At 44.4% G+C, this 25,446-nt stretch overlaps 1 protein-coding gene across 4 annotated transcripts in view; it reads left to right on the top strand.

The window, feature by feature from the left end:
- mao (monoamine oxidase) overlaps window positions 1-25,446 on the top strand; it is a 192,725-nt gene that overhangs the window by 72,414 nt on the left and 94,865 nt on the right. For all 4 annotated transcript variants that reach the window (XM_059968275.1, XM_059968277.1, XM_059968276.1 and 1 more), the window contains one exon: window positions 3,049-3,186. In XM_059968275.1, the coding sequence (XP_059824258.1) occupies window positions 3,049-3,186 (138 nt within the window). The remainder of the gene's footprint in view (window positions 1-3,048; window positions 3,187-25,446) is intronic.

The following is a 25,446-nucleotide window of genomic DNA, read 5'->3' as shown; positions in this document are numbered from 1 at the left end:
AGCCCCCACCAGCCTTGCTGTAACACTGTGAGCTTTACTGACCGATCTCCTGGTTCGGTCTCCGAAGCCCCCACCTTTCTGTGGGTTCCCAACACTCAATCAGTGTCCACTGGTGTGTCTGAAGGGTGTCTCTCCAGACCTGTCTTTTATCCCCACTCACGGGGTCTCAGCTATCCATCAACTCTGAATGACAGTTTCCATCAAATCAGGCCACTCCTGCTGTCTCCTGAGGAATGTTAATGAGCAAAGTAAAGTCCTTGTAGTGGAAGGTAAATAATCCAGGAAGAGTCAAAATACAGTAAATCAACAGTCTCTGTCCCCCTCTTATCTGTAGCGGATGTCCTTTGCCTGTGTTTCATCTCTCTCTCTCATGAGCAGCATAGCAACAGCAATGGTTCGTAGATCTCGGGGGGGGGGTTGGGAATGGTTAACTCTGCACCCCATTGTCCATCAGGTCTGTCCATCACTCATAACAATCTCAAGAGAGTATATGGTATCAATGTGCACAATGATAATAAATGTATTTTGAACTTTGAGATATAATCAATTTATCAATTTGCATGTGAAATTAAAACTGGGATTATCTTTAAATGATTAACTGATCTAGTCTAGTAACAGGTTTTTAAGAATCTTTCTGATCTCCTTGCATGTTTTTACATTGAGTAAACTTTTCAACTGTTTGGATCACCTCCAGCACACATCACTTGACCTTGGACTTGATAACAAATTTTTATCTGTACTGTACCTGTTCTGAGAGCACAGGTTGTTGATGAGACTGACAACACACCAGCCTGTTAGAACTGGAAACAGTAAGCAAAGGGCAGTTCTCAAATATAACTTTGCAATTAAAGCTTTTATGGGTTTTCTGCTGACTTTTGATTTTCTAGTAAAAGCACATTCTGTCTTCACCTTCCAAGCTTATCTCAAAGACAAACACTTTTGATTATCTCACTTCTATTTTCCCCTTCACCTTGCGTTGTGGGTGTTCAGTCACCTCTGTATGTTGCAATTATCGGTCAAGGCAAGATCTTTTGGGCTGTTGGAACGTATTTAAGGAAGTTACCCAGGTAGTCTGTCCAGGCATACGGAGTACAATTATATATCCCCCATATTTTTCTTTTCTGAGGTTGCACATCATGGATTTTTATGGCCAGTCTACAAACATTTAGTTACTATTCCTTTACCGAGATGCGACCCTATCCGGATTGGTGTACAATCATAATCAAAATATCCCAAAACAAATTACAGTGTCACAGTAGCATTACAAGTGCACAGATATACAAATATTAGAAAAGAGCGAAGACAGAATAAAAAATAAATTACCTCAAACAGTAACAGCAGGGAATCATCACTTCCCCGGCTGTAGATTGACTCATTGTAGAGCCTAACAGCTGACGGTAAGAATGACCTCATGTAGCGCTGTTTGAAGCAGTGCAGTTGTCTTAGTCTGTTACTAGAAGTGTTCCTCTGTTCAGCTAAGGTGGCATGCAGTGGGTGAGAAACATCACCCAGAATTGCTAGGATTTTCTGTAGGGTCCTTTGTTCTACCACAGCCTCCAGTGTGTCCAGTTTGACTCCTATAACAGAGCCAGCCTTTCCAATCGGTTTAATGAGCCTGTTGGCATCACCCATGTTGATGCCATTGCCCCAGCACACCACTGCATAGAAGATTGTACTGCCGACAACAGACTGATTCAACCAATCAATCAAATTCACCTCCCTCCAAAGGTTATTTGTACTCAGTAGCCATGTTTCCACCACTGCCCATCTGAAGTCAGGATCCTTTCACGGGGCCTTGCATTCCTCAAGTGGTTAATTGTTTCAGAAATGAGCCTGTGTTGTTTATGTTTAAGGAAAAATCGTTTGGGCTGGCTGTTCATATTTGTACTGCCAAGCCTGCTAGCTCAATTATAGAAATTACAGATCTGATTTATTTAATTGGACAGGGACAATAGTTTTGTTATGACATGATTTATAACAACTGAATTAAAGCCTTAAGTGCCCCGTAAGGACTGTTTGTAAAATTATTCCCTCTCCATTCTCTTGCTCTTCCAACCCTCCTTGCAATTCCATCAGAAAACTATTTTTAGAATCATAGAGCAGTATGACACAAATTCAGGCCTTTTGGCCCATCCAGTCCATGCTGACCACATTGTCCATGCACCTAGTGCCAATTTCCTGAATTCAGCCCACATCCTCCCCAGGGCCCTCTGCTTCATGTTCCTATCCAAGTGCCTCTGAAAAGATACTATGGCACCTGCTTCCTCTGGCAGTACTGTAAACACGAGGACATTTTCCTTGCAGTGTCAATAATGTTCAACTTGTTGCTCTGCTCCATCAGAGCTCTCCTATGCATTCCAAATCTGATGCTAGACACAAGATTAGCAGTGAATCGCTTGCAACAACTTTGGGATGGGGGTGGGGGCTGTGCTTGCCTTACAAATCCTACAGTTGCTCAGAGTTATCTAGGGAAATGTTGGCAGTTGCATAAGGAATGTGAACATTTCTTTAAAATCTGTAGGCTTGGCAGTACAAGTATTTGAACTGGTTGTCCAGCTGGAGATTCCCATAGCTACCAGTTTTAAATTTGAATAGAGTGGGTTACTGTGTGTTGTTAATATTTCTTTTCCAACTGAGATATGGAGTATTTACTAATTTGGTGCAGAAAAACTTTCAAAAAGATGCTACCATGATATTTCTAGCATTTTCTTTGGCATTCCCATGGCATTAAGATGTTGCTGTGCAAATATTGACAATAATGGATGATGAATCCTAAATAAAAGCAGTAATTAAGTGAATCATTTGGATTTGTTTCTCTCAGAATTTAGACACAAGTATAATTTTCACCAAATTTGGAGCTGCTGTGTGTTCACTTCATAGGCATGCAAATTGTCATAAAGTGACAGTGAACCCAAGCACAGCTCCAACTCCTTGCAGTGTTTACAAATTCCAGCAGTGATTTAAGGCTCTGGAGCAGTGGAATGTTCATGAAAATGTTGATGGTCTTGTACGCATAATTCTGATGGCTTTACTCTCATTTCTCACCAGAATAAAAATGTAAACTACGTGGACCTAGGTGGAGCTTATGTGGGTCCAACTCAAAATCGAATCCTACGTCTGTCAAAAGAAATGGGCCTGGAAACCTATAAAGTGAACGAGGTTGAGCGGTTAGTTCACTATGTGAAGGTAAGAGTGTGTTACACTCACCTGTCAGCAGAACATTTGATTATTTCAGATTATTTGGGGAAGAGAGGATGACTGAAATGCACAGGCTCCTTTTGAGACTTGGACTAAAATTGTAGAAGCGTTTTAAAAAGTCTCTTTAAAGATATGTTCATACAATTTCAGGAAGGAAAATTGCAGTGAACTACATGACCTCTGATCTCTGTAACTGGCTAAACATGAGCTTGAGAAGCAGCACCTCATCTTCTGGCTTGACACAGTAACTGTTAGGTCTCGACACTGAATTCTCCATAATTTTGGATAACTAGCCTTTTCGTGTTTATCTTTGAATTAGCCAATTCAAGTGTGAGGTCATTCACAGATGCTTTCCGTCTTGCTGAGTATTTCTATCATCCTCATTCTTCTTACAATGAGACAACCAGAAATGAACATAATACTCCAAGTGTGGTCTAAACAGAGTTTGATAGAGCAACATTACCTCCGGCTCTTGAACTCAATTCACTGATTAATGAAGGCTAATTCACCTCCTTAACCACCCTATCAACTGGCCTGGCAACTTGGAGAGATCTATGGACATGGACCCCAAGAGCCGTCCATTCCTCTACAATGCTAAGAATCCTGCCATTCAAGTTCTGCCTTCGAGTTCGACCTTTCAAGGTGAATCACTTCACACTTTTCTGACTGAATTCCATCTGCTTCTTCTCAGCCTACCTCTGCATCCGATTGGTGTCCTATTGCAACAACAGCAACCTCCTACAACACCCCCAACGATCGTATCATCTGCAAACTTACTAACCACCAGTGTTCCCTCTAATATTTTTTACAGCTGCAGGACCAACTGTTGCTCTGAGCAGGATATTTTTCCCTGGGCCTGAAAACTATGCGGCACTTTAAATGTGTTTTTTTTATAATATGCATACTATAATATTTAGAATGAAAATTGAAAAATCACATTATGCACTTTTTATTAATTTGAAGGGAGTAATGAAAAACAGTGCAGCAAAGAAAATCTCATGTTTTGTAAACATTTTCTAGCTGGGCCCAATACCAGCTGCGAGACAATAAAGGCTATGTGCGTGGGAGCATTTCCGTTATCGTGTGGCCACGCAGCTGACCAGCTTAGAGGGGACAGTGCTAACCACCCTCCCACTTCCTCATCAAAGTCATTTATGAAAGTGTCACAGAGCAGGGGTTCCAGAACAGATCTCTGTGGAACACTGCTGGTCACTGACCTCCAGACTGAACATGCTCCCTCTGCTACCGCCCCTTGCCTTCTGTCGGCAAGACAAATCTGAATCCACACTGCCAAGGTTCCCTGAATCCTACACCTCCTGACTTTCTGATTGAATCTACCATGGGTAACACTTTAGTAAAATCCATTCTCACCACATCCACTGTTCCACCCTCATCAATATGCTTCATTATCAGGTTGATGAGTCATGACCTCCCTACTCACAAAGCCTGCTGACTATACCTAGTCAGACTGCTTCTCCAAATGCTTTTAACTCCTGCCTCTAAGAAGCCTTTTGAATAGTTTGCCTACTACTGATGCAAGACTTACTGGCCTATAACTAGCAGGATTATCCCTATTACCTTTCTTGAACAGAAAAATAACATTTGACACCCTCCAACCTTCTGTTACTACTCTTGTAGCCAGTGAGGATGCAAAGCTCATTGCCAAATGTATAGCAATCTCTCCTGTCATACCTTGGGTATATCCCATCTGGCCCTGGGGTCTTGTCTGTCTTAATGTTTTTCAAAAGGCCCAGCACATCCTCCTTCTTCACATTGATATGATCAACCATATCTGCTTGTGTTATACTGTCCTCACATTCTTCAAGGTCCTCTCACTGGTAAACACTGAAGCAAAGTATTCATTAAGAGCCTCCTTGATCACCTCCTCTGAATCCAGGCACATGTTTACTCTTTTATCCTTGATCAGTTCTACCCTCAGTTTAGTCTTCACATTTCCTGTCCTTCACGGAGGTGTAGAATGCCTTTGGAGTTTTCCTTAACCCTGTTCACTAAGGCCTTCTTATGCCCCCTTCTAGCTCTCTGAACTCCCTCCTTAAGCTCCTTCTTGGCTACCTTGTAGCTCTCCAGAGCCCTGTCTTACCCTTGCTTCCTGAACATTAAGTATGCTTCTTTCTTCCTCGTGACGAGATGTTCTACATCTCAAAATGCTGGGAGAACTCAGCAGGCCAGTCAGCATCTATGGAAAAGAATAAGCAGTGAACATTTCAGGCGGAGACCCTGCTCCTGCAGAATTTCTCTTGTTTGTGACTGCTCCACATTTATTTATTTATTAAAAGGCCCTGAGCAGAATAGGCCCTTTGAGCTGCACCACCAAGCAGTCCTTGGCAACCACGATTTCACCCTAACCCAATCATGGGACAATTTCCAATGACCAATTAACCTACCCGGTACATCTTTGGACTATGAGAGGAAACTTGAGAGAAGCCACACATTTCATGGGGAGGACATACAGAGATTCCTTATAGAGGACGCTGAGATTGAACTCTGACCTCTAACGCCCCGGGCTCAATAGCATCACACTAACTGCTATGCCACCATGGTGGCCTTGATCTTGTCAACCATGGTTCCTTCCTACCATCCCTTCCCTGCCTCAATGTGACAAACCTATCGGGAACCCATGCAAGTATTCCCTAAACAGCCCCTACATTTCTGTTGCACATTTCTCAGAATACATCTGTTTCCAATTTCTGCTCCCAAGTTCCTGCCTAACAGCATCACAATTCACTCCTTCAGTTAAATACTTTCCACACCCTTTGTTCCTATCCCTCCCTGTCCGAGGCTATGGTAAAGGTAAGGGAGTTGTAGTCACTGTCTCTGAAATGCTCACCCAATGAGAGATCTGTCTCCTAATGAGGTACGATGCCTAGTACTAGATTCAGTATGACCTCTCCTCGACTCAAACTCTCAACATAGCTCTGGACACAACTTTCAAATTCTGCCCAATTTAAAGCTTTTGCAATAAGGAGGTGCCAAACACTGTTAGGGAAACTGAAGTCACCCGTGACAACAACGCTGTTATTCTTGCAACTTTCCAAAATCTGCCTCCTGATCTGCTCCTCAGCATCATAGTTCCATGTACTGATCCATCCTCGAAGTAAATCACTTTGTCCTTGTTGGGTTTTGCAATAAAATAGACATTTCAACACATCCAGTGGACTGTAGCTATACCTTACCCACTGCCTATCCTTTCTGACACTCTCTCTACACATTGCATCCAACTTTACACCAACTACTTCATCTTCAGGTGTAACCTGTCCCTTTTGTACAGGTACAGCTTCCCAAGAAATTTCCCAGTGATCCACAAATCTGAAATCCTGCCCTTGTACCAGTTCTTCAGCCACACATTCGTCTGCCATATTATCATATTCTTACCCCTCACAGGCACATGGCGCAGGCAGCTATCTAGAGCATCCTAGCCTAGATGTTCTGCTTTTCAGCTTCCTACCTTGCTCCCTATATTCACTCTTCAGGACCTCATTCGTTTTCCTACCTATGTCACTGGTACTAAAACAGTATGTGCTATGACTTCTGGTTACTCGCCCTCCCCCTTAATAATGCAGTAGACCTGATTTGTGACATACCTGACTCTGGCGACTGGGGGGCAGCATACCATCCAGGAGTTACTTTTACATCCACAGAGTCTTCTGTCTGTCCTGCCAACTGTTTATTTCAGTCACTTGGCATTCAAGGTGAAGTAGTAAATTGAATTCAACATTCTCTTAGCTGGAAAAGCCAGGGGATTGTAGTAGGTGGTTGCCTCTGGAGGCTTGTGACTCGTGGTATGCTGCAGGGATCAGCATTGGGTCTGTTGTTCGTCATTTATATTAATGGCTTGGATGATTATGTGCTAGACTGGATCAGCAAATCTGTGGACGACACCAGAGCTGTGTGTAATGGACGGTGAGGAAGGCAATTGAAGCTTGCGGCAGCATCTGGACCAGCTGGAAAATGGCAGGTGGGATCTAATACAGACAAGGGTGAGGCGTTGCTCTTTGGGAGGACAAACCAGAGTAGGACCTGTGTGGTGAGTCCCACTCGGGCACTGAGAATTGCGGTAGCACAGAGGGATATGGAAATACAGATCTATAATTCCTTAGAAGTGGCATCATGGGCAGATAGGAGTGCAAAGAGAGCTTTTGTTATATTGGCCTTCATAAATCAAAGTAGTGAATACAGATATTGGGACGGTATACTGAAGATGTGTAAGACATCGGAGAGACCTAATTTGGAGTATTGTGTGCAGTTCTGGTCAGCAACCTACAGGAAAGTTACCAGTAAGATTGAAAGAGTGCAGAAAATATGTACAAGATGTTGCCAGACTTGAAGAACTACATTATAGGGAAAGGTTAGGTCTTTTCTCCCTGCGGCGTAAGGAGACTTTGATAGAGGTATACAAAGTTATGAGGGGTGTAAATAGGGTAAACGCAAGCAGGCTTTTTCCACTGAGGTTGGGTGAGACTGGAGCTAGAGGTCATGGGTTAAGGGGGAAAGGTGAAGTGTTTAGGAGGAACTTGGGGAGGTGGAATTTCTCACTCAGAGGGTGCTGAGAGTGTGGAAAGAGCTGCCGGGCAGAAGTGGTGGATTTGGGTTTGATTTCAACATTTAAGAGAAATTTGGATAAGTACATGGATGGGAGGGGTATGGAAAACTATGGTCTAGATGCAGCTCATAGGACCAGGCAGATTAATAGTTCAGCACAAACCAGATTGCCTGAAGGACTTCGTTTCTGTGCTTAGTGTTCTATGACTGTACGTGGTGGAAAGGATCTGATGGAATTGCTTTGCTGATTGAACTGTAGTCTGCTTTAGTTGTGTACTCACCATATGCAAGGAGTATGTTTTAACTTATGCAGCAAGTTGTCAGCACACCTACATCTTTTTGGTTAATCTCAGCAGGAAAAGCCCTCCTATTTTAGGAAAATTCAATGAGCAATGGATGTAAGGTGCTTTCCATTTTGGGAATATGAGCAAATTCTCCAGGTTGACATGTCAAAGCAATGTTGAAGGAGAGCTGTGCTGTAAAAAGAAGACCCACCTTTAGTCTGCGTCGTTAGGGCAGGCTCCATTGCACTCTCAGACTGCAATCTTAGATGAGATGTTGAATCAGCCTTTCACCTACTGATTTCAGTCAATGGTAAAGAATCTGTGTAATCATCTCGAAAGAGTTTTAGATGGGCTTTTGGATGGTCAGATGTGAATAAGCAGCTCTGATTAGTAAGCTTGTTGGGTTTTTGCTCAGCAATTGCAGTCAAGTCCTCTTTTTATAAAGTAAGAAACTAAGGAGAAGAGTACATTTCAAATACTGAATATTTAAAATTTAAAAAAAAGATTAGAACTGGCTCTTTGAACAGTTCTGAGAATCTGTCTTTCTCTTTCTCCACACAGTTCCTGGTCGGTTCTCTGGGTGTTTACACTTCAAGTTTACCACATCTACTGCACTTTGTTTTCAATCAAGAATGTGAAATGTTTACCAGTTAGATTTGCAGTGCTTGCTAATATCCTCGAAATCATGATGAAAATGGCCTTCAAAGATGATGGTGTGTCTTAATCCTATCTTGCTGGCCAGTCTGTGCCTAATAATGTGCACAGCTCTGTCAGTGATCAAATCTATATTGGATTTGGCTTGAGGCAGTAGCACAGTTCATGACACTGAAATTCCACCTCTGCCTCAGCTCACTGTTGGCAGTCATTTATAAAAGATGTATCTCTGGATTGTGTTGCTCTTCTGCCTGAAGGTATTTTAGTTTGGTGCTACATTTAGCAGTAGCTAGAGCTTCTGTCTGTGCTGGATGAGATGTAGTGGGAGAATAACCTAACCTGGATACTGCTGTACTGCCAATGCCTGTTGTGTTTCAAAACCCCACAACATGAGGCAAAGCAAGCTGAATAAATCAATATTTAGCACACAATCTGTTTTATTGGGAGTACCACAGGATGGACATTGCCTTTCAAGTTCCCTCTGTTATGAAGGAGGATATATAGCTGTGGGTAGACAAGGAAGAAAGCACTTGTAGGCGTAGATCAAAAGCTCCTTCTGGTCACGTGCAAAGTATGACCACCAGGTAGAATTGGCAGACAAGGTAGTGCCATAAACTCCGGTGTATAAGCCGAGAATTTGGCCCTAAATTTTGGCCCTAAAATTAGGGGGTCGGCTTATACAGAGGGTGCCAACTTTGGAAAAACGAATACACGGAAGACAGGTCGTATTTTTTGGCTGTTTTTGAGTCAAATTCGTTCCACTGTTGTTGCATGAGTTCTTTGAATGATTTGTTTTGAACTCGTATCTAGCGGCTGGAGCACGGAGATCAAACCACCGGGGATGACTGCAATGTCCGTATTTCCAGCTGTCAATGCTGCTTTTGTCTCACCTGACAAGTGCGCTTTGAAGACGTCCTAGATAAGTAGCGACTTTTCCTTCCCAAAACCTCCGGGACGTCGACGCCACACCTCTTTAACACACTTCACGTAACCAGCTTCGTCCATCCAGCAACATTCCTGAATGTAAACAATTCCCATGGAAATTTTCTGAGCAATCTTTGTTTTTTGTCTCAACACAAGATAACGTCTATTCATAAATCGGGTGCACCAACTTTGCGTAGCTTTGAAATTTTCACTGACCTCATTGCGTTTTCCGTCCCATTTCAATGCTTGAACTCGAATCATTTCTCTGGTAACAATGTATCCAGACGATCACTGGTGATTCACCCACTATAAAACTTTTTCTTCCAGTTCTGGCCACTGGCATGTTTTCCTGCAGTTTGCACATTTTGTCTTTGGCATTTCCCTCAGCGTATCCTTTGTCTTTCTCCACTCTGTCTGGTTTCTCGATTAGACTAAACTTCTTAGCAGCTGCAGAATTATTCGTTCCTTTAGCAAAATCAACAACCTTCAGCTTGAAGCCAGCATCATATCGCATTTGTTTTAATCTTTTGTTAAAAGTTTGGTGGTCACAAACTCAATACTGAGTAGACGTACTGATCCCGCCACCCTGTGTTATGTTCTAACGAGATTACGATGGGCGCTAAATGGTTTTGCGGGGGTTACAATTCTGAGGATTCTTTACCATTGGAGACCTAATCCAGAATTTCCCTCCCTGATTTATTTATTAAGAATTCACCTACAACGCTCTACAATATGTAGGCCTGTTTTCTTAGCAGGTACTGGTTCACAAAATTTCCAGGTTCCGGATCTGGCAAAGCTGAGTGTGATGAGTGGATGTGAGATCTTGTGATCTTTTCTGGTTAAATCAAAAACGTCTACAAAAGGGGTTGGCTTATACAAAGGTAACATGAAAAAGTCACTTTTTTAACCTTGGAAATGGGGGAGATCGGCTTATACTCCGGAATATACAGTATGTGGATCTGGGGAGAAGTTGAAGCAACCTTACAAATTTTTGATGTTATCGACGTAATTATAACATTGTGTGGGTTACATTAGCAATTCAGCTTGCAGTACTGCCCATCCAGAAGTAGTTGGGAAATACAAGAAGTATAGGAATGCACTTGACAAAGAAGTTGGGAGGAAAGAATGAAGATATGAGAAAGATCTGGCAGGCAAGGTAAGGCAAAATCCCGAAGAATTCTATTGGCATTTAAGAGTTCAAAGGTAGCTAAGAAGAGTGTAGGTCCACTTAAAGATCAGTATGGCCGCCTTTGTGAGATTTTTAATGAATATTTCTCTTCAGTTTTTACTGTGGAGAAAACAAGGGAAGCTAAGGAAATGGGTCAAAGTTGTGATGTTGTCTTCGGCAGGGAGGAGGTATGAGGGCTTAAGGTGCAATAAGGTGGATAAATCTCCAGGGTCTGATCTGGTACATTTTGTGGGAAGCTAGAGAAGAAATTGCAGAGGCCCTTGCAGAGATGTTTGCATCACCTCTGGCCCCAGGTGAAGTTCTGGAGCGCTGGAGAGTGGGTAATGTGGTACCATTGTTTAAAAAAGGGGAGCAAAATCAAGTTAGGAAACTACATGGCAGGGAGTCTGTCACAGTGGTGCATAGTTCTCTAGAGAGGAGCCTGAAGAATGAATAGGATCTACCTGTGTTTGGAGAGACGAGGTTTAATTCAGGACCATCTTTGAGGAGGTAGCCAAGAGGGTAGATAAAAGTAGGATGGCGGATGTTGTCTATATCGACTTCAGGAAGGCATTGATAAAGTTCCTCATGGCAGGCTAGTCCGGAAGGACAGACCACAAAGGATCCGGGGGGGAAAGCAGATTGAATTCATAGTTGGCTCAGTGACAGAAAGCAGACGGTGATAGTCGAGCGTTGCTTCACAGGCTTGAGGCTTGTGTCTAATGGCGTGCCGGGATCTCTTTGGTTTCTAATTTATATGAACTATATAGATGTGAATATACAAGGCATGGTTAGTAAGTTGGTGATTCATTATGGGTGGTGTAAAAGGTTATGAAAAATTAGTGAAATCTTGGTCATCTAGGTATGTGGGCTGAGGATTGACAAATGGATTTCAATCCAAATAAATGTGGGATACTGCATTTTGGGATATCAAACCAGTGTAGGACTTGTGCATTGAATGGCAGGCCTTGGAGAATGCTGTGGAATAGCAGATCCTGGATGTACAAGTGCAGAGTACAGTGAAAGCAACGCCCTAGAGAAATGGATGGAAAAGAAGGAATTTGTCATGGAGGCTTTCATCTCCGAGGGCATTTGAGCATAGGAGTTGGGAAGTTGTGTTGCAGTTACAGTATGTAAGATGTTGGAGTATTGTGAATGACTTTGATCACTATTGCAAAGATGTTGTTAAACCAGAAAGAGTGCAGAAAAGATTTACCAGGATATTGCCATGGACTTGGGGGCCTGAGTTACAGAGAGAGGTTACATAGACTAGGACTTTATTCACTGGAACGTAGGAGGTTGAGGGATGATGTGATAGAGGTATACGAGATTGAGGATGAAAGCATATTGTTCTTTACCCCAAAGAGAGTGTATTAGAAACAAGAAGGCATAGGTTTGGATCAGAGGCAAGAGACTTAAAATGGACATCAGGAACTGCTTTGTGCAAAGGGTGGTATGTATTTGAAATGAGCTGGCAGAAATGGTGGGTGAGGCAACATTTTAAAAGCCATTTGGATAAGTACATGGACAGAGGTTTTGAGGGCAATGGGCCACGCATGAGCAGATGGGACTCAGTTGCTGGACAACAGCGTCAACATGAGCCAGCTGGGCTGAAGGATCTGTTTCCAAGCTGCATGACTCTGATTCCGATCTTTCCACACAAGCGGAATCATCACAAAGGGCTATTTTGCCAGCAGTTTTGGAGAATTATAAAGGAATTCTTGGAAATGTACCACTGTAGGGTTCCAAGCCAGAACTGTGTCCTCACCAGAGTTTTATAAAGTTGCAACATAACCTCTTGACTAATAAAAGCAAGCATTCCATAAGCCTCTTAATCACCTTATCAACCTGTGTAGCCACTTTCAAAGAACTATGAACTTGGATCCCATGATCTGTCTGCTCAGCAACATTAAGGATTTTGCCCTTAACAGTGCACCGTCTCTTTGCATTTTCCCTACCTACCAGCTAGGTTCCTTTTAGGACAGGGATGGAAAGATAAAAGAATCTCGGGCATCCAGAGGAGGTGATGAATTTAGTCAAGAAGGAAAAGTGCATAAAGCTTCGGAAGTTAAGGTCACATGGAGAAGCTGAGTATAAAGAAGCCAGGAAAGAACTAAAGAAGGGAATTAAGATTGCAACTGATTTATATCCTGCTGTATTCTTGGCCAATCTTCTACACTATCCACAATTCCAATCATCTTGGTATCATCTACCCACCTACATTTTCATCCAGGTCATTTATATACATCACTAACAGCAGAGGTCCCAGTACAGATCCCTGTGTACACTGCTAATTACAGACCTCCAGCTCGAATAAGTCCCTTCAACCACTACCCTCTGTCTTCTGTGTGCAAGCCAGAAGTGAATCCAAGCAGCCAATTCGCTGCAGACACCATGCATCCTAATCTTCTGGATCGGCCTTCCATGATGGACTTCGTCAAGTGCTTTACTAAAATCCATGTAGACAACATCCACTACCCCACCTTCATCAACCTCTCTCATCACCTTGTCAAAAAACTCACTCAAGTTGGTAAGACACGACCTGCCCCACAGTTAGACACGCTGGCTCTCGCTAATTAGACCATGGGTTTCCAAATGCTCATATATCCTATCCCTAAGAATTTTCTCCAGCAATTTCCCTACAACTGATGTCAGACACACTGGTCTAGTTGTACAGCATTAGCAACTTGCCAGTCCTCTGGGACCTTGCCTGTGGCTAGAGAGGACACAAGGATACTGGTCAAGGGCTCAACAATCTCATCTCTTGCATCCTTCAACAGCCTGTGGTAAATCCCTGGGAACAACCATCTAAATATTCATTAGGAGGCCCAACACCACCTCCGCCTTGACCTCTAAACACCCTAATACTAATATACACTCAACACTGATCTCCTGGTTTTCCATATATTTTCCTTAGTAAATGCTGAAGCAAAGTACTCCAAGTACCTCACTCACATTCTGCACATCTGCAAGTGTTGCTGCCTTTATCCTTGAGAGGCCCTACCCTCTCCCTAGTTATCATCTTGCTCTTGATGTGCATATAGAATGCTTTGGGGTTCACCTTAATCCTACTTGACAAGGAGTCTTTTAAGGCCCCTCCTGGCTTTCCTAATTCCCTTCTTTAGTTCTTTCCTGGCTTCTTTATACTCAGCTTCTCCATGTGACCTTAACTTCCGAAGTTTTATGCACTTTTCCTTCTTGACTGAATTCATCACCTCCTCTGAACACCCGAGATTCTCTTTCCATCCCTCCTGATAACAGGAACCTACCTTTCCAGTACTTTGTGCAATTGATTTTCAAACACCCTCCACATGTCCGATGTGGACGTGCTAGAAAAAAGGTGTTCCCAATTAACTCTTCTTAGTTCCTGCCTAATCCCCTTGTAATTTGCCACACTCCAATTGAGAACTCTCCTGCAAGGACCATATTTATCCTTGCCTATCACTATCCTATAAGCTAAGGAGTTGTCATCACTATTCCCTAACTACTCAACCACTGAAAGAACATCCACAACATAGTAAGTTTGCATTTGTCCCAGTCACTGTGGAGGAGTTTTTATCTCTTGTGTGCTAAGGGGTAACACCCTGACAAGGGGTGTTACTCTCCTTGGCAGGTGAGCAGGTGAGGCTTGTTGCTGTGAAAGAATCTCAGGGTCTGGGGCTTCCTGTATGGTGGTTGTAGGAGTTTGCTCTAGAACTGCAGGAAGTGGTTCTGATGGCACTGAATACTTTTATTCTGGATGTGTAGGTATCCCAAAAAGTACATGACAAGCTGCTCGATCTGCTGATCTATTTGAGGTCATCAGACAAAGCTTTGAGCCAATGCTTTCACTTTGACCATATCTAGATACTGGCATGGAGCTCCTCCAACACTTTAGCTCTCAGCTTGGATGTACAGCAACTCTCAATCTCCATATAAGCCAACCTCCATCAATGGTAACTTTATTCCAGCGCTGGTGAAAATTGGAAAACTGAAATCTCTGCTGCACAGTCCAGCCATTTTGGGTGGCCTTGAAGACTTGAGACTGTCTGGGGCCTTTTCTGGTTATCTTTGGATCTTCTCTGCCAAAATAGGGAGACTTTCAATTTGCATTAGGGTGAATACTTCGAGGAGTGAACTCTTTTATAAATTTTTCTGATATTTCCTTGTCCAAGAGTAAACAGGACAATCCATCAGCATTTCTATGGTTATTTGCCGTCTTGAATTTGAACTTGTACATGTGTCCTCCAAGAAATAGAGCCCATCTCTACTGTGCTGTCTTTACGACAGTTATTTAGTTTATAATATTTTTGCTTAGTAATTCATTCGATAGTATTTTCTAGTTAGAATTAGAAGTGTTTAAAGTATATTCATTGCATGTAAAATATATCGGCATGCGATGACGTCACATCCGGTTTCGCCACGTCTTGTGGGAAAGTACCGGTTTGAAATTAGTGCGAGGGTGGGGGCTCACCACGAGGCACACCTGAGCAGAAGTTGTTTTGCAGGCATTAGAAATCACAGTGAGAGCAACGCTGTAAGTTAATAGATAATCGATATATTGAACTAAGATGTTAATGCCGATCCTGTTAGAAGTAACGACGGTCGATAATGTTTATGCTTTCGTTAGTTAAAGAGTTGCGGATAGTTTGCATGGAAGTGTATTTAAAGTAGTCAATGGAGCAGGTAAACTCTCCCTGTATAATGCACCTTAGTGTAATGTAGTTATAGTCACCTTTACAAGTATTTACAATTGAAATGTGATATTAAGGAAGGAACAAATTCTGTATCAATCTTGTATTGTTTTATCAACAGTTTTCACCATATGTTAATGTGAAGAGTGAACAGTAAATGGTTATTCTTACTGCGATCTGGTCTCATTGACTGGTTTATCTCGACGTTGAATTCGGCGTTATTAGTACACGCGAAGGAGAACGTTACATCTACATTCATGCTGCTGCTGTTAAGGGAGCACCCTTCTGTGGATTGAAAATGGACACTAGTGGCTGATGATCAGTAATGAGAGTAAACTCTCTCCCATATAAGTACTGGTTAAAACTTTTTACACCCCAAACCAGATTCAATGTCTCTCTGTTAATCTGTGTGCAATTTTTCTCCGCAGCGTCAGGGAAACCTAATGCAAAGACTATGGGCTGCCGTTCATAACCTATGACATGACTTCACCTCTGCCATAAGGTGTGGCATTACAGACAAGCTTCACTGGACGATGTGGATCATAAATGTGTCAGTTCAGTATCTGATGTCATACGTGTTTTGTCCATTACCATTTCTTCACAGTCTGTAGCAATGCATTCAAGGGGTAGAACATAGTAGCCAGGTTTGGCAGGAACCTGTTATAGTAATTGACAAATCCTAAAAAGGATCACAACTGTGACACATCCTTTGGCCTTGGGGACATCCACCACTGCTTGAACTTTCTCAGCACACTTGTGTGTAAAATCTTGTGTGTCAATGGTGTGACCACAGTACATGATGCTTGGTTTAAAGAATTCCCACTTGTTGCATTGTGCTCTGTGCCCATAATCTTCAAATCATCTTAACACCGTCTTGAGATTTTGGAGATGCTCTCTGTCATCCTCATAGTAACAGTGATGTCATCCAGATAATACTGAGTTCCTGGCTTTTCAGCACTTGGTCCATAGCTTTCTGCCAGGGTGTATGTATACAAGCTACTCCAAAAATAAGCCTATCATAGCAATAAAACACTTTGAGTGTTTGTGATGAGAAACACCTTGGACACCTGTTTCCACCTATAGGTATGTTTCAGTTAAGTCCACTTTACTGAAGTGTTTTCCTCCATGGAGGTTTGCAACAATATCCTCTACCAAAGGCAACATTCTCAAGATGGGTCATGAGGCAATTCCTTTCAATTCTTTTGCAACTTCTTTCTATTTCAGATCTGGTTTTGCTATTGTAGAGCCTGTTATCCACTTTCCAGCAGCGTTATTTTGGGCGCCTTTGCTCCAAGATTATTCCATGAGTCTGCGATCAAGGCGTGCGGCATGGCAACCACAAACCCATGATTGACTCCATCTCTCACCGATTTAAAGCCCTGAGGAAGATTGACATTTTTGAGGCAGGTGCAAGGGAGAGCAAGTGTTCAGCCCCATTTACCAGTCTCTCACTCACTGCTCCCAGAGAAGGTGTTTGCATATGGTAGTCTCTTGCACACTGCTCCTGAGGGAAGGTCCTTGTGTTCCGCTGATCTCTCTTTCCCTTGATGCTGTTGGGGGTGGAGCAAGGCTTAATCATTGTGGATTTTAGAGTTAGAATTAATTTAGTTTTTATGATGTGTTCTACTTTCTTGTTCTAGTTCTGGTCAATCTTCTTGTTACTACTTTGGGCAACTTTTAAATCAGGTGGCCTGCAGGTAATAAACACTGAGCTGAACTATAGTGAAAATTTTGAATTTTGTGAAAATTTTGATTTTTTTTTTGTTTTATATTCTGTGTTTTTCCCTTCGTTTTTTTGTGTTGCCAATTGTGTGATTTTTTTTTTGCACTGGGGGGAGGGGTTGTTTTTGGACGGATTGGTCCCATGGTTCTTCTTTGCTTTGTGACTGTGGGGAAGATGAATTTCAGATTACACACTACATACATACTTTGATCATTAATGTACTTTGAATCTTGAATCTTTGAATCCTGGCCAGAGGCCATTGATCTACTTTCAGTGCTGGGTTGATGGCAATCTTCAAATTGGCATACATTCTGACAGACCCATTCTTTTTGGCTATTGAGACCACTGGCGTTGCCCATGGGCTCCATTCTAACTTGGACAGAATTCCTTCAGCCTCCAGGAGATTCAGCTCACTGACTTCTTTTTCTATGGATAGTGTAAGGACAGGATGGGCTTTGTAAAACATGGGTGTGGCTTTTTCATTGAACACGATTTAACCCTTAAGTTTGAGTTTTCCAATGTTATCTCTGAACACTGCTGTAGCATCGCCCAGTATCTTTCTTAATTTGGTCTTGCTTGACTCTGTTGCAGGGGGTGTGGCATGCAAATTATGAATGGATCTCCAGTCAAGTTGCTGTTGTTGTCTCAGCCAATCACACCCCCACAATGCTGGCCCTCTTGTTTTTATCACTGGCAACCCAATGTGGCTTGTTGGTTGTTGTAATTCACTGTTACAAATGTCATTCCCACAGGAGTTATCTCTTCACCAGATTAAGTTCTCAGTTGTATATTTGCAGGTTTCAGTTGAGCATCTTCGAAACGCTGTTCAGACTCATTTTGTGGAGTTACTGAAACATCCGAGCTAGTGTCCAATCCCATTTTAATTAACTTGCCATTCACCTCTGGTGTAAGCCATATTGCTTGTATCTACTTAGTTTTCACATGGAAAATGTCAAGGCTACTCAATCCTGTATCACTCTCATCATTATCGGAGTTTGCATCAATAGCATGCAGATTAGTGCTCCTTTTGAAACTGTAACTTCTTAAAAATCTTTTTCTCTTCCCTATGCAGACCACTTATATTTCTCTGCCTGACGTATACTTTGCATGTGTTGTACCTCGTACTTTCTGCAGGTTTTGCCTTTTAAGTCTGTGTTGGTCTGGTGTTTGTGAGCCCTTGTCACATCAGTATCGCAACTTGTTCAGACAGGCATTTGTCCTGTTTAGATGTTGCAGTTTTGTTCACGCTCACTTTCTTTCAAAGTTCAAAATTAATGTTTTTTAATCAATGTAGATGTATCTCACCATATATAATCCTGAGATTCATTTTCTTTTGGGTATACTCAATAAATACATAACAGAATCAATAAAAGATTGAACTGACTGGGGTGTTCAGTCAGTGTGCAAAAGATGACAAACTGTGCAAATGCAAAAAGAAAGAAATTAAGTAATGAAAATAAAGAACATGAGATGAAGAGTCCTGGAAAGTGAGCCCATAAATTGTGAGTGTATTTAAATGATGGGGTGAGTGAAGTTAACCTCTTTGGTTCAAGAACCTGATGGTTGAGGGATAATAATTATTCTTGAACCTGGTGGTGCAAGTCCTGAGGTTCCTGCACCATCTTCCTGATGGCAGCAGCAAGAACAGAGCATAGCCTGGATGATAGGACTACCCGATGATGGATGCTGCTTTCCTGCAACAAAGTTTCATGTAGATGTACTCAGCGATGGGGAGGGCTTTACCCTTGATGGACTGGGCCATATCTACTACTTTTTGTAGAATTTTCCATTCAAGGGCATTAGTGTTTCTATAACAGGTTGTGATGCAGCCAGTCAATATACTCGCCAGTACACATCGTCAAAGTTTTAGATGCCATGCCAATTCTCTGCAAGCTCCTAAGTAGAGGTGCTGCTGTGCTTTCTTTGTAATTGCACTTAGGTGCTGGGTCCAGGACAGGTTCACCAAAATAATAATACTCTCTACCTCTGATCCCCTGATGAGGACTGGCTCATGGACCTCTCATTTTCTCCTTCTGAAATCGGTAATCAGCTCCTTGGTCTTGTTGATTTTGGGTAAGAAGTTGTTTTGGCACCATTCAGCTAGATTTTCAATCTCCCTCCTGTGTGCTGATTCATCACTACCTTTGATTCGGCCTACAAGAATGGTGTCATCAGCTAACTTAAATATGGCATTGAAGTTGTGCTTAGCCACACAGTCATAAATGTAAAGTGAGTAGAACAGGGGCTAAGCACACAGCCTGGTGGTGGGTGTGGGCTCATGGAGGAAATGTTACAAATTCAAACCGACTAGGGTCTGTAAGTGAGGAAATCGAGGATCCAATTGCACAGGGAGGTATTGACGCCAAGGTCTTGGAGCTTATTGATTAGTTCTGAGAAACATAGAAACATAGAAAACCTACAGCGCAATACAGGCCCTTTGGCCCACAAAGTTGTGCCCAACATGTCCCTACCATAGAAATTACCAGGCTTACCCATAGCCCTTTATTTTTCTAACCTCCATGCACCTATCCAAAAGTCTCTTAAAAGGCCCTATTGTATCCACCTCCACCACCATTGCCGGCAGCCCATTCCATGCCCTCACCACTCTCTGAGTAAAAAAAACTTACCCCTGACATCTCCTCTGTACCTACTACCCAGCACCTGAAACCTGTGTCCTCTTGTGGCAGCCATTTCAGCCCTGGGGAAAAGCCTCTCAGGAAAAGCCTCTGATTGTATGAGATGATGATGGCATTGAATGCTGAGCTGCAGTTGATAAAGAACATCCTGATGTATGCATCTTTGCATCAGTGAGATGGCATTTGTTGTGGACCTGTTGCTCCGGTAGGCTAATTGGAGATGATCCATGTTGCTTCTCAGGCAGGAGCTAATGTTTCATCACCAAGATCTCAAAACAGGTTGTTACTGTAACCCCCTGGGTCGCCTCAGGCTCGCTCAGCTCGTTCTCGTCTAGGGGGAGCAGCCTTCGGCCCCGCCAAACTGGGTAATCAGCTGGTGTGGATGCTGTGTGATGTCCCCGCCTCGCCCAAAACCAGTCAGTACACCATATGCGATTAAATGAGTACAATCTATAAAGGTCACTATAACTAAGTGATTAATTATGATACAGTATATATGAAGAGAAAATTAAAGAAAAAGCGCCAAACTTATCAAAGTCCAAACCACTTCGTGCACAACCGTTGGAGCTCAATTACTGAAGTCTTCTGGCCACCATTCGATCCCCTCCGAACTCCTCGACTCGCAGCTCAGGACCCTCCGAACTCCTCGACTCTCCAAACAGCTCAGGACCCTCCGAGTGGTCAACCAAGCACATCTAGCTTCATCCCCCCCCTCCTCGGAGAATCTCCCGGCCTCGGACCCCCCTTTGGGGTCCGATCCTCGCCCAGCTTAGAGCATTGCGTCCTCTCTCTCGACCCCTTCGCGCCGATCTGCCCAAAAGCCCGTCAACAAAAGCTTACAGACTCAGAAGAAAGACCATTAATCCCCATTTGGTTTACAAAGGAATACCATTCTCGTTATCAGTAAATTAGCATTCCTGCTAGTTAACAAAAGGAAACCCTTTCCCAACAGTAACAAAGAAGAAAAAGAAACCCCCTTTACACACTTCCTCCACCAAATAAAAGTCATGTCCTCATGACTACTAAATAACTCGCCACCTTTCCTGCCAACACACCGTAACCCAAGCACAAACAGTGACATCTCCTCCCCACACAGTAACCCTCACGCCCTGTTCCTCAGGCGCTACTTAGGCCAACTATCTGGGAGTTCCCTAACCCTTCTGAGGCCTCCGTACCCCCTCACCTAAACCCTTCAGGCTCGGACACAACTGGGGATACCTTGGGCCCACTACCAACTCCTCTCTCAACCTCTCACTCATGCCCCACACTGCACACAGCTAACCCTCCCCGCTACACCTGACTCAATGGGAGAAGGGCCAAAGGTCTCTTCCTCAATCGAGGGAAAGTCAGCAAAAGGCAGCATGTACCACACATCCAGCACATCATCCATCGAATCTGTATTCTTCCTCATTCCTGTGATCGGTAGCTGCTGTTTGATCTTCTCCAAACGGAAACACGTGGCCTGCACTGCTCCCGCAGTCTCTTCAGCCTCCTGTTCAGTATTCACTGCACTTCTCTCCAGCTTTTTCTTCCTCATGACTTCTTCCAGATCAACTTTCAGGTTTTGCACTTCATTTGAACTGTCGATGGTCATCTTCAGGTTCCCTTCAAGCTTCCGCTTCTCTCTTCTGAGATTCGTCTGTAATTTCTTCACCTCTGCAAACTCCCCTCTCCGGGTTCTCAGTTTGCTATTACCCTCAGTCAGACAACTTTCTTCATTCTCTCCAACTTGTAAGTCTTCCGAATGGTTCCAGATCACTTTCTCCAGTCTCTCCATCTTCATTTCAAACTTGATTCAGTAGAGACAGTCTCTCACGAGCTGCGACCTTCGCCAGCCCTGGCACGTGTCCCGAAAACACTTTAACTCGGTAGTTCTCAGCTGCTCCTGCAAGGACCTCACTTCATATTCTCCTGAGGCAAATCCAAATACCAAGAGATCATCCACATACACCAAAACTCCAAACGCCTCCACATCCTCTGTGGTCTTCCACCTGCCCCGCAGGAAGGTTGCAAGGGCTCCAGATATGCCCTGTGGCATCTTTTCGGACCCGAAGACTCCTAGGGAATTTATAACGGCTGTCTTCTCCTTGTTGGCCCCACTCATCGGGATCTGGCAACATCCACTCCTCAGATCCAGCACCTTAAACCACTTCACACCACTCAGACAGGCCATCGCCTCTCTGGCCCTCAGGGCCATATTCTGGTCACTGACAGTGCGCCTCTTCAACGCAATATAATCCACACACACGCTGCCTACATCTTCCACGGCTGTAGGGGCCAGTCACCGCAACCTCTCTCTCTCCCCGAGGTGTCTTCAGCAGTCAACTCCCCTCCCTTGTGGTATTTCGCAGCGTCCACGAAGAGGGTCTCACCCTCAGATACTTCCCCCAGGCCGTACCACCACTGGCTCTTGTTTGAATTCGGTATCAGCCCAATGCTGCTACACACATCCACACAACCATTTCGAAACTCTGGGTGCATCGACAATGCCTCCAAACAACGCTCACCCGCCTCCTCCGGGCAGGCTCCCAAGCGCACCAGCAGGATTTTGGTTCTCTCTAGAACAGAAACGCTGCCCGTCTCAACAGGGTCCGGACACATCAGCATTAACGATTCATGAACCTCAGTCTCCTCCACATTTGCCTCTAAGAACTCCATTTTCACTGACCAACAACCGTTGTCTGGATAATCACCGGCACTGGTACCCCGAATCTCCAGTGTCCTCAATGTTGTCAAGGGTAAATGCTTCCAATAACGGTTATGAAACAAACTGTACAACAACTTCACCGGCGCCCCGGTGCCGAGGATGGCTTTAACTTGACTTCCATCCATCCGTAACAACACCTGTGCGCATGGCCCCTCTAAGCCTTCAGGAATAGGGTCTGTTCCTTTCGGGAGTTCCTTGGTACATTGCTGGGAACGTGCTCCCCCAGAGACCCCAAGCCGTTCCCCCACTGGGCCTCCTCTAAGTTTCCCGACACCTCTCAAATCAACGGAACAACTGATCCCCTTGACAGATCCCCTTGGCACCACAAGCAATTTATCTGCCCCCCTAGGCAAAAAGGGATACCCTAAAAACTTCCCACCAATCTCCTGCCACAGATATAATAAGCCCCCCAGCTGCGGCATTTGTCTTCCGGTCGAACCACACGCATTTTCCCACACTTTCCCAGAACTGGCAGCGGTCACTTCGAGGTAATTGCGCCCAACAGTTCTAACAAAGTCACCAGCCCGCCTACTCAAACTTTCAACCCGCCCCTGTCGCTTTTCCTCAGCCAAGCACTGCCACTCACCCAACAACTGAGGGGTCCGCTCCACCCACGCCTCCGCCCCTTTAGGGCTGGACGTTATACCAACAACCGGGCGGAGCCCACCACTGCTGAAACATCCCAACCTGTCACTCCTCAATCTCCAAACAGTACGGACAACCCATGGTCCCACCACCATTTCGTCAGCCAACAGCAACCACCCCACCCAACACACACACAGCGATAACCAGCAATCACACACCCACAAAGGCACACCAGCTCTTCGCCGCAGACACAATTTAAAGAGGGTGATCACACAGTTTCCACAGAAATCAACCCCGGACGAGCACCCCACAATGTAACTCCCTGGGTCGCCTCAGGCTCGCTCAGCTCGTTCTTGTCTAGGGGGAGCAGCCTTCGGCCCCGCCAAACTGGGTAATCAGCTGGTGTGGATGCTGTGTGATGTCCCCGCCTCGCCCAAAACCAGTCAGTACACCATATGCGATTAAATGAGTACAATCTATAAAGGTCACTATAACTAAGTGATTAATTATGATACAGTATATATGAAGAGAAAATTAAAGAAAAAGCGCCAAACTTATCAAAGTCCAAACCACTTCGTGCACAACCGTTGGAGCTCAATTACTGAAGTCTTCTGGCCACCATTCGATCCCCTCCGAACTCCTCGACTCGCAGCTCAGGACCCTCCGAACTCCTCGACTCTCCAAACAGCTCAGGACCCTCCGAGTGGTCAACCAAGCACATCTAGCTTCATCCCCCCCCTCCTCGGAGAATCTCCCGGCCTCGGACCCCCCTTTGGGGTCCGATCCTCGCCCAGCTTAGAGCATTGCGTCCTCTCTCTCGACCCCTTCGCGCCGATCTGCCCAAAAGCCCGTCAACAAAAGCTTACAGACTCAGAAGAAAGACCATTAATCCCCATTTGGTTTACAAAGGAATACCATTCTCGTTATCAGTAAATTAGCATTCCTGCTAGTTAACAAAAGGAAACCCTTTCCCAACAGTAACAAAGAAGAAAAAGAAACCCCCTTTACACACTTCCTCCACCAAATAAAAGTCATGTCCTCATGACTACTAAATAACTCGCCACCTTTCCTGCCAACACACCGTAACCCAAGCACAAACAGTGACATCTCCTCCCCACACAGTAACCCTCACGCCCTGTTCCTCAGGCGCTACTTAGGCCAACTATCTGGGAGTTCCCTAACCCTTCTGAGGCCTCCGTACCCCCTCACCTAAACCCTTCAGGCTCGGACACAACTGGGGATACCTTGGGCCCACTACCAACTCCTCTCTCAACCTCTCACTCATGCCCCACACTGCACACAGCTAACCCTCCCCGCTACACCTGACTCAATGGGAGAAGGGCCAAAGGTCTCTTCCTCAATCGAGGGAAAGTCAGCAAAAGGCAGCATGTACCACACATCCAGCACATCATCCATCGAATCTGTATTCTTCCTCATTCCTGTGATCGGTAGCTGCTGTTTGATCTTCTCCAAACGGAAACACGTGGCCTGCACTGCTCCCGCAGTCTCTTCAGCCTCCTGTTCAGTATTCACTGCACTTCTCTCCAGCTTTTTCTTCCTCATGACTTCTTCCAGATCAACTTTCAGGTTTTGCACTTCATTTGAACTGTCGATGGTCATCTTCAGGTTCCCTTCAAGCTTCCGCTTCTCTCTTCTGAGATTCGTCTGTAATTTCTTCACCTCTGCAAACTCCCCTCTCCGGGTTCTCAGTTTGCTATTACCCTCAGTCAGACAACTTTCTTCATTCTCTCCAACTTGTAAGTCTTCCGAATGGTTCCAGATCACTTTCTCCAGTCTCTCCATCTTCATTTCAAACTTGATTCAGTAGAGACAGTCTCTCACGAGCTGCGACCTTCGCCAGCCCTGGCACGTGTCCCGAAAACACTTTAACTCGGTAGTTCTCAGCTGCTCCTGCAAGGACCTCACTTCATATTCTCCTGAGGCAAATCCAAATACCAAGAGATCATCCACATACACCAAAACTCCAAACGCCTCCACATCCTCTGTGGTCTTCCACCTGCCCCGCAGGAAGGTTGCAAGGGCTCCAGATATGCCCTGTGGCATCTTTTCGGACCCGAAGACTCCTAGGGAATTTATAACGGCTGTCTTCTCCTTGTTGGCCCCACTCATCGGGATCTGGCAACATCCACTCCTCAGATCCAGCACCTTAAACCACTTCACACCACTCAGACAGGCCATCGCCTCTCTGGCCCTCAGGGCCATATTCTGGTCACTGACAGTGCGCCTCTTCAACGCAATATAATCCACACACACGCTGCCTACATCTTCCACGGCTGTAGGGGCCAGTCACCGCAACCTCTCTCTCTCCCCGAG

Source organism: Hypanus sabinus, chromosome 4 (assembly GCF_030144855.1).
Source record: "Hypanus sabinus isolate sHypSab1 chromosome 4, sHypSab1.hap1, whole genome shotgun sequence".
Classification (NCBI taxonomy): domain Eukaryota; kingdom Metazoa; phylum Chordata; class Chondrichthyes; order Myliobatiformes; family Dasyatidae; genus Hypanus; species Hypanus sabinus.
The sequence above is the reverse complement of the archived record's forward strand: the minus strand, read 5'-3'. Positions and strand labels throughout refer to the sequence as shown.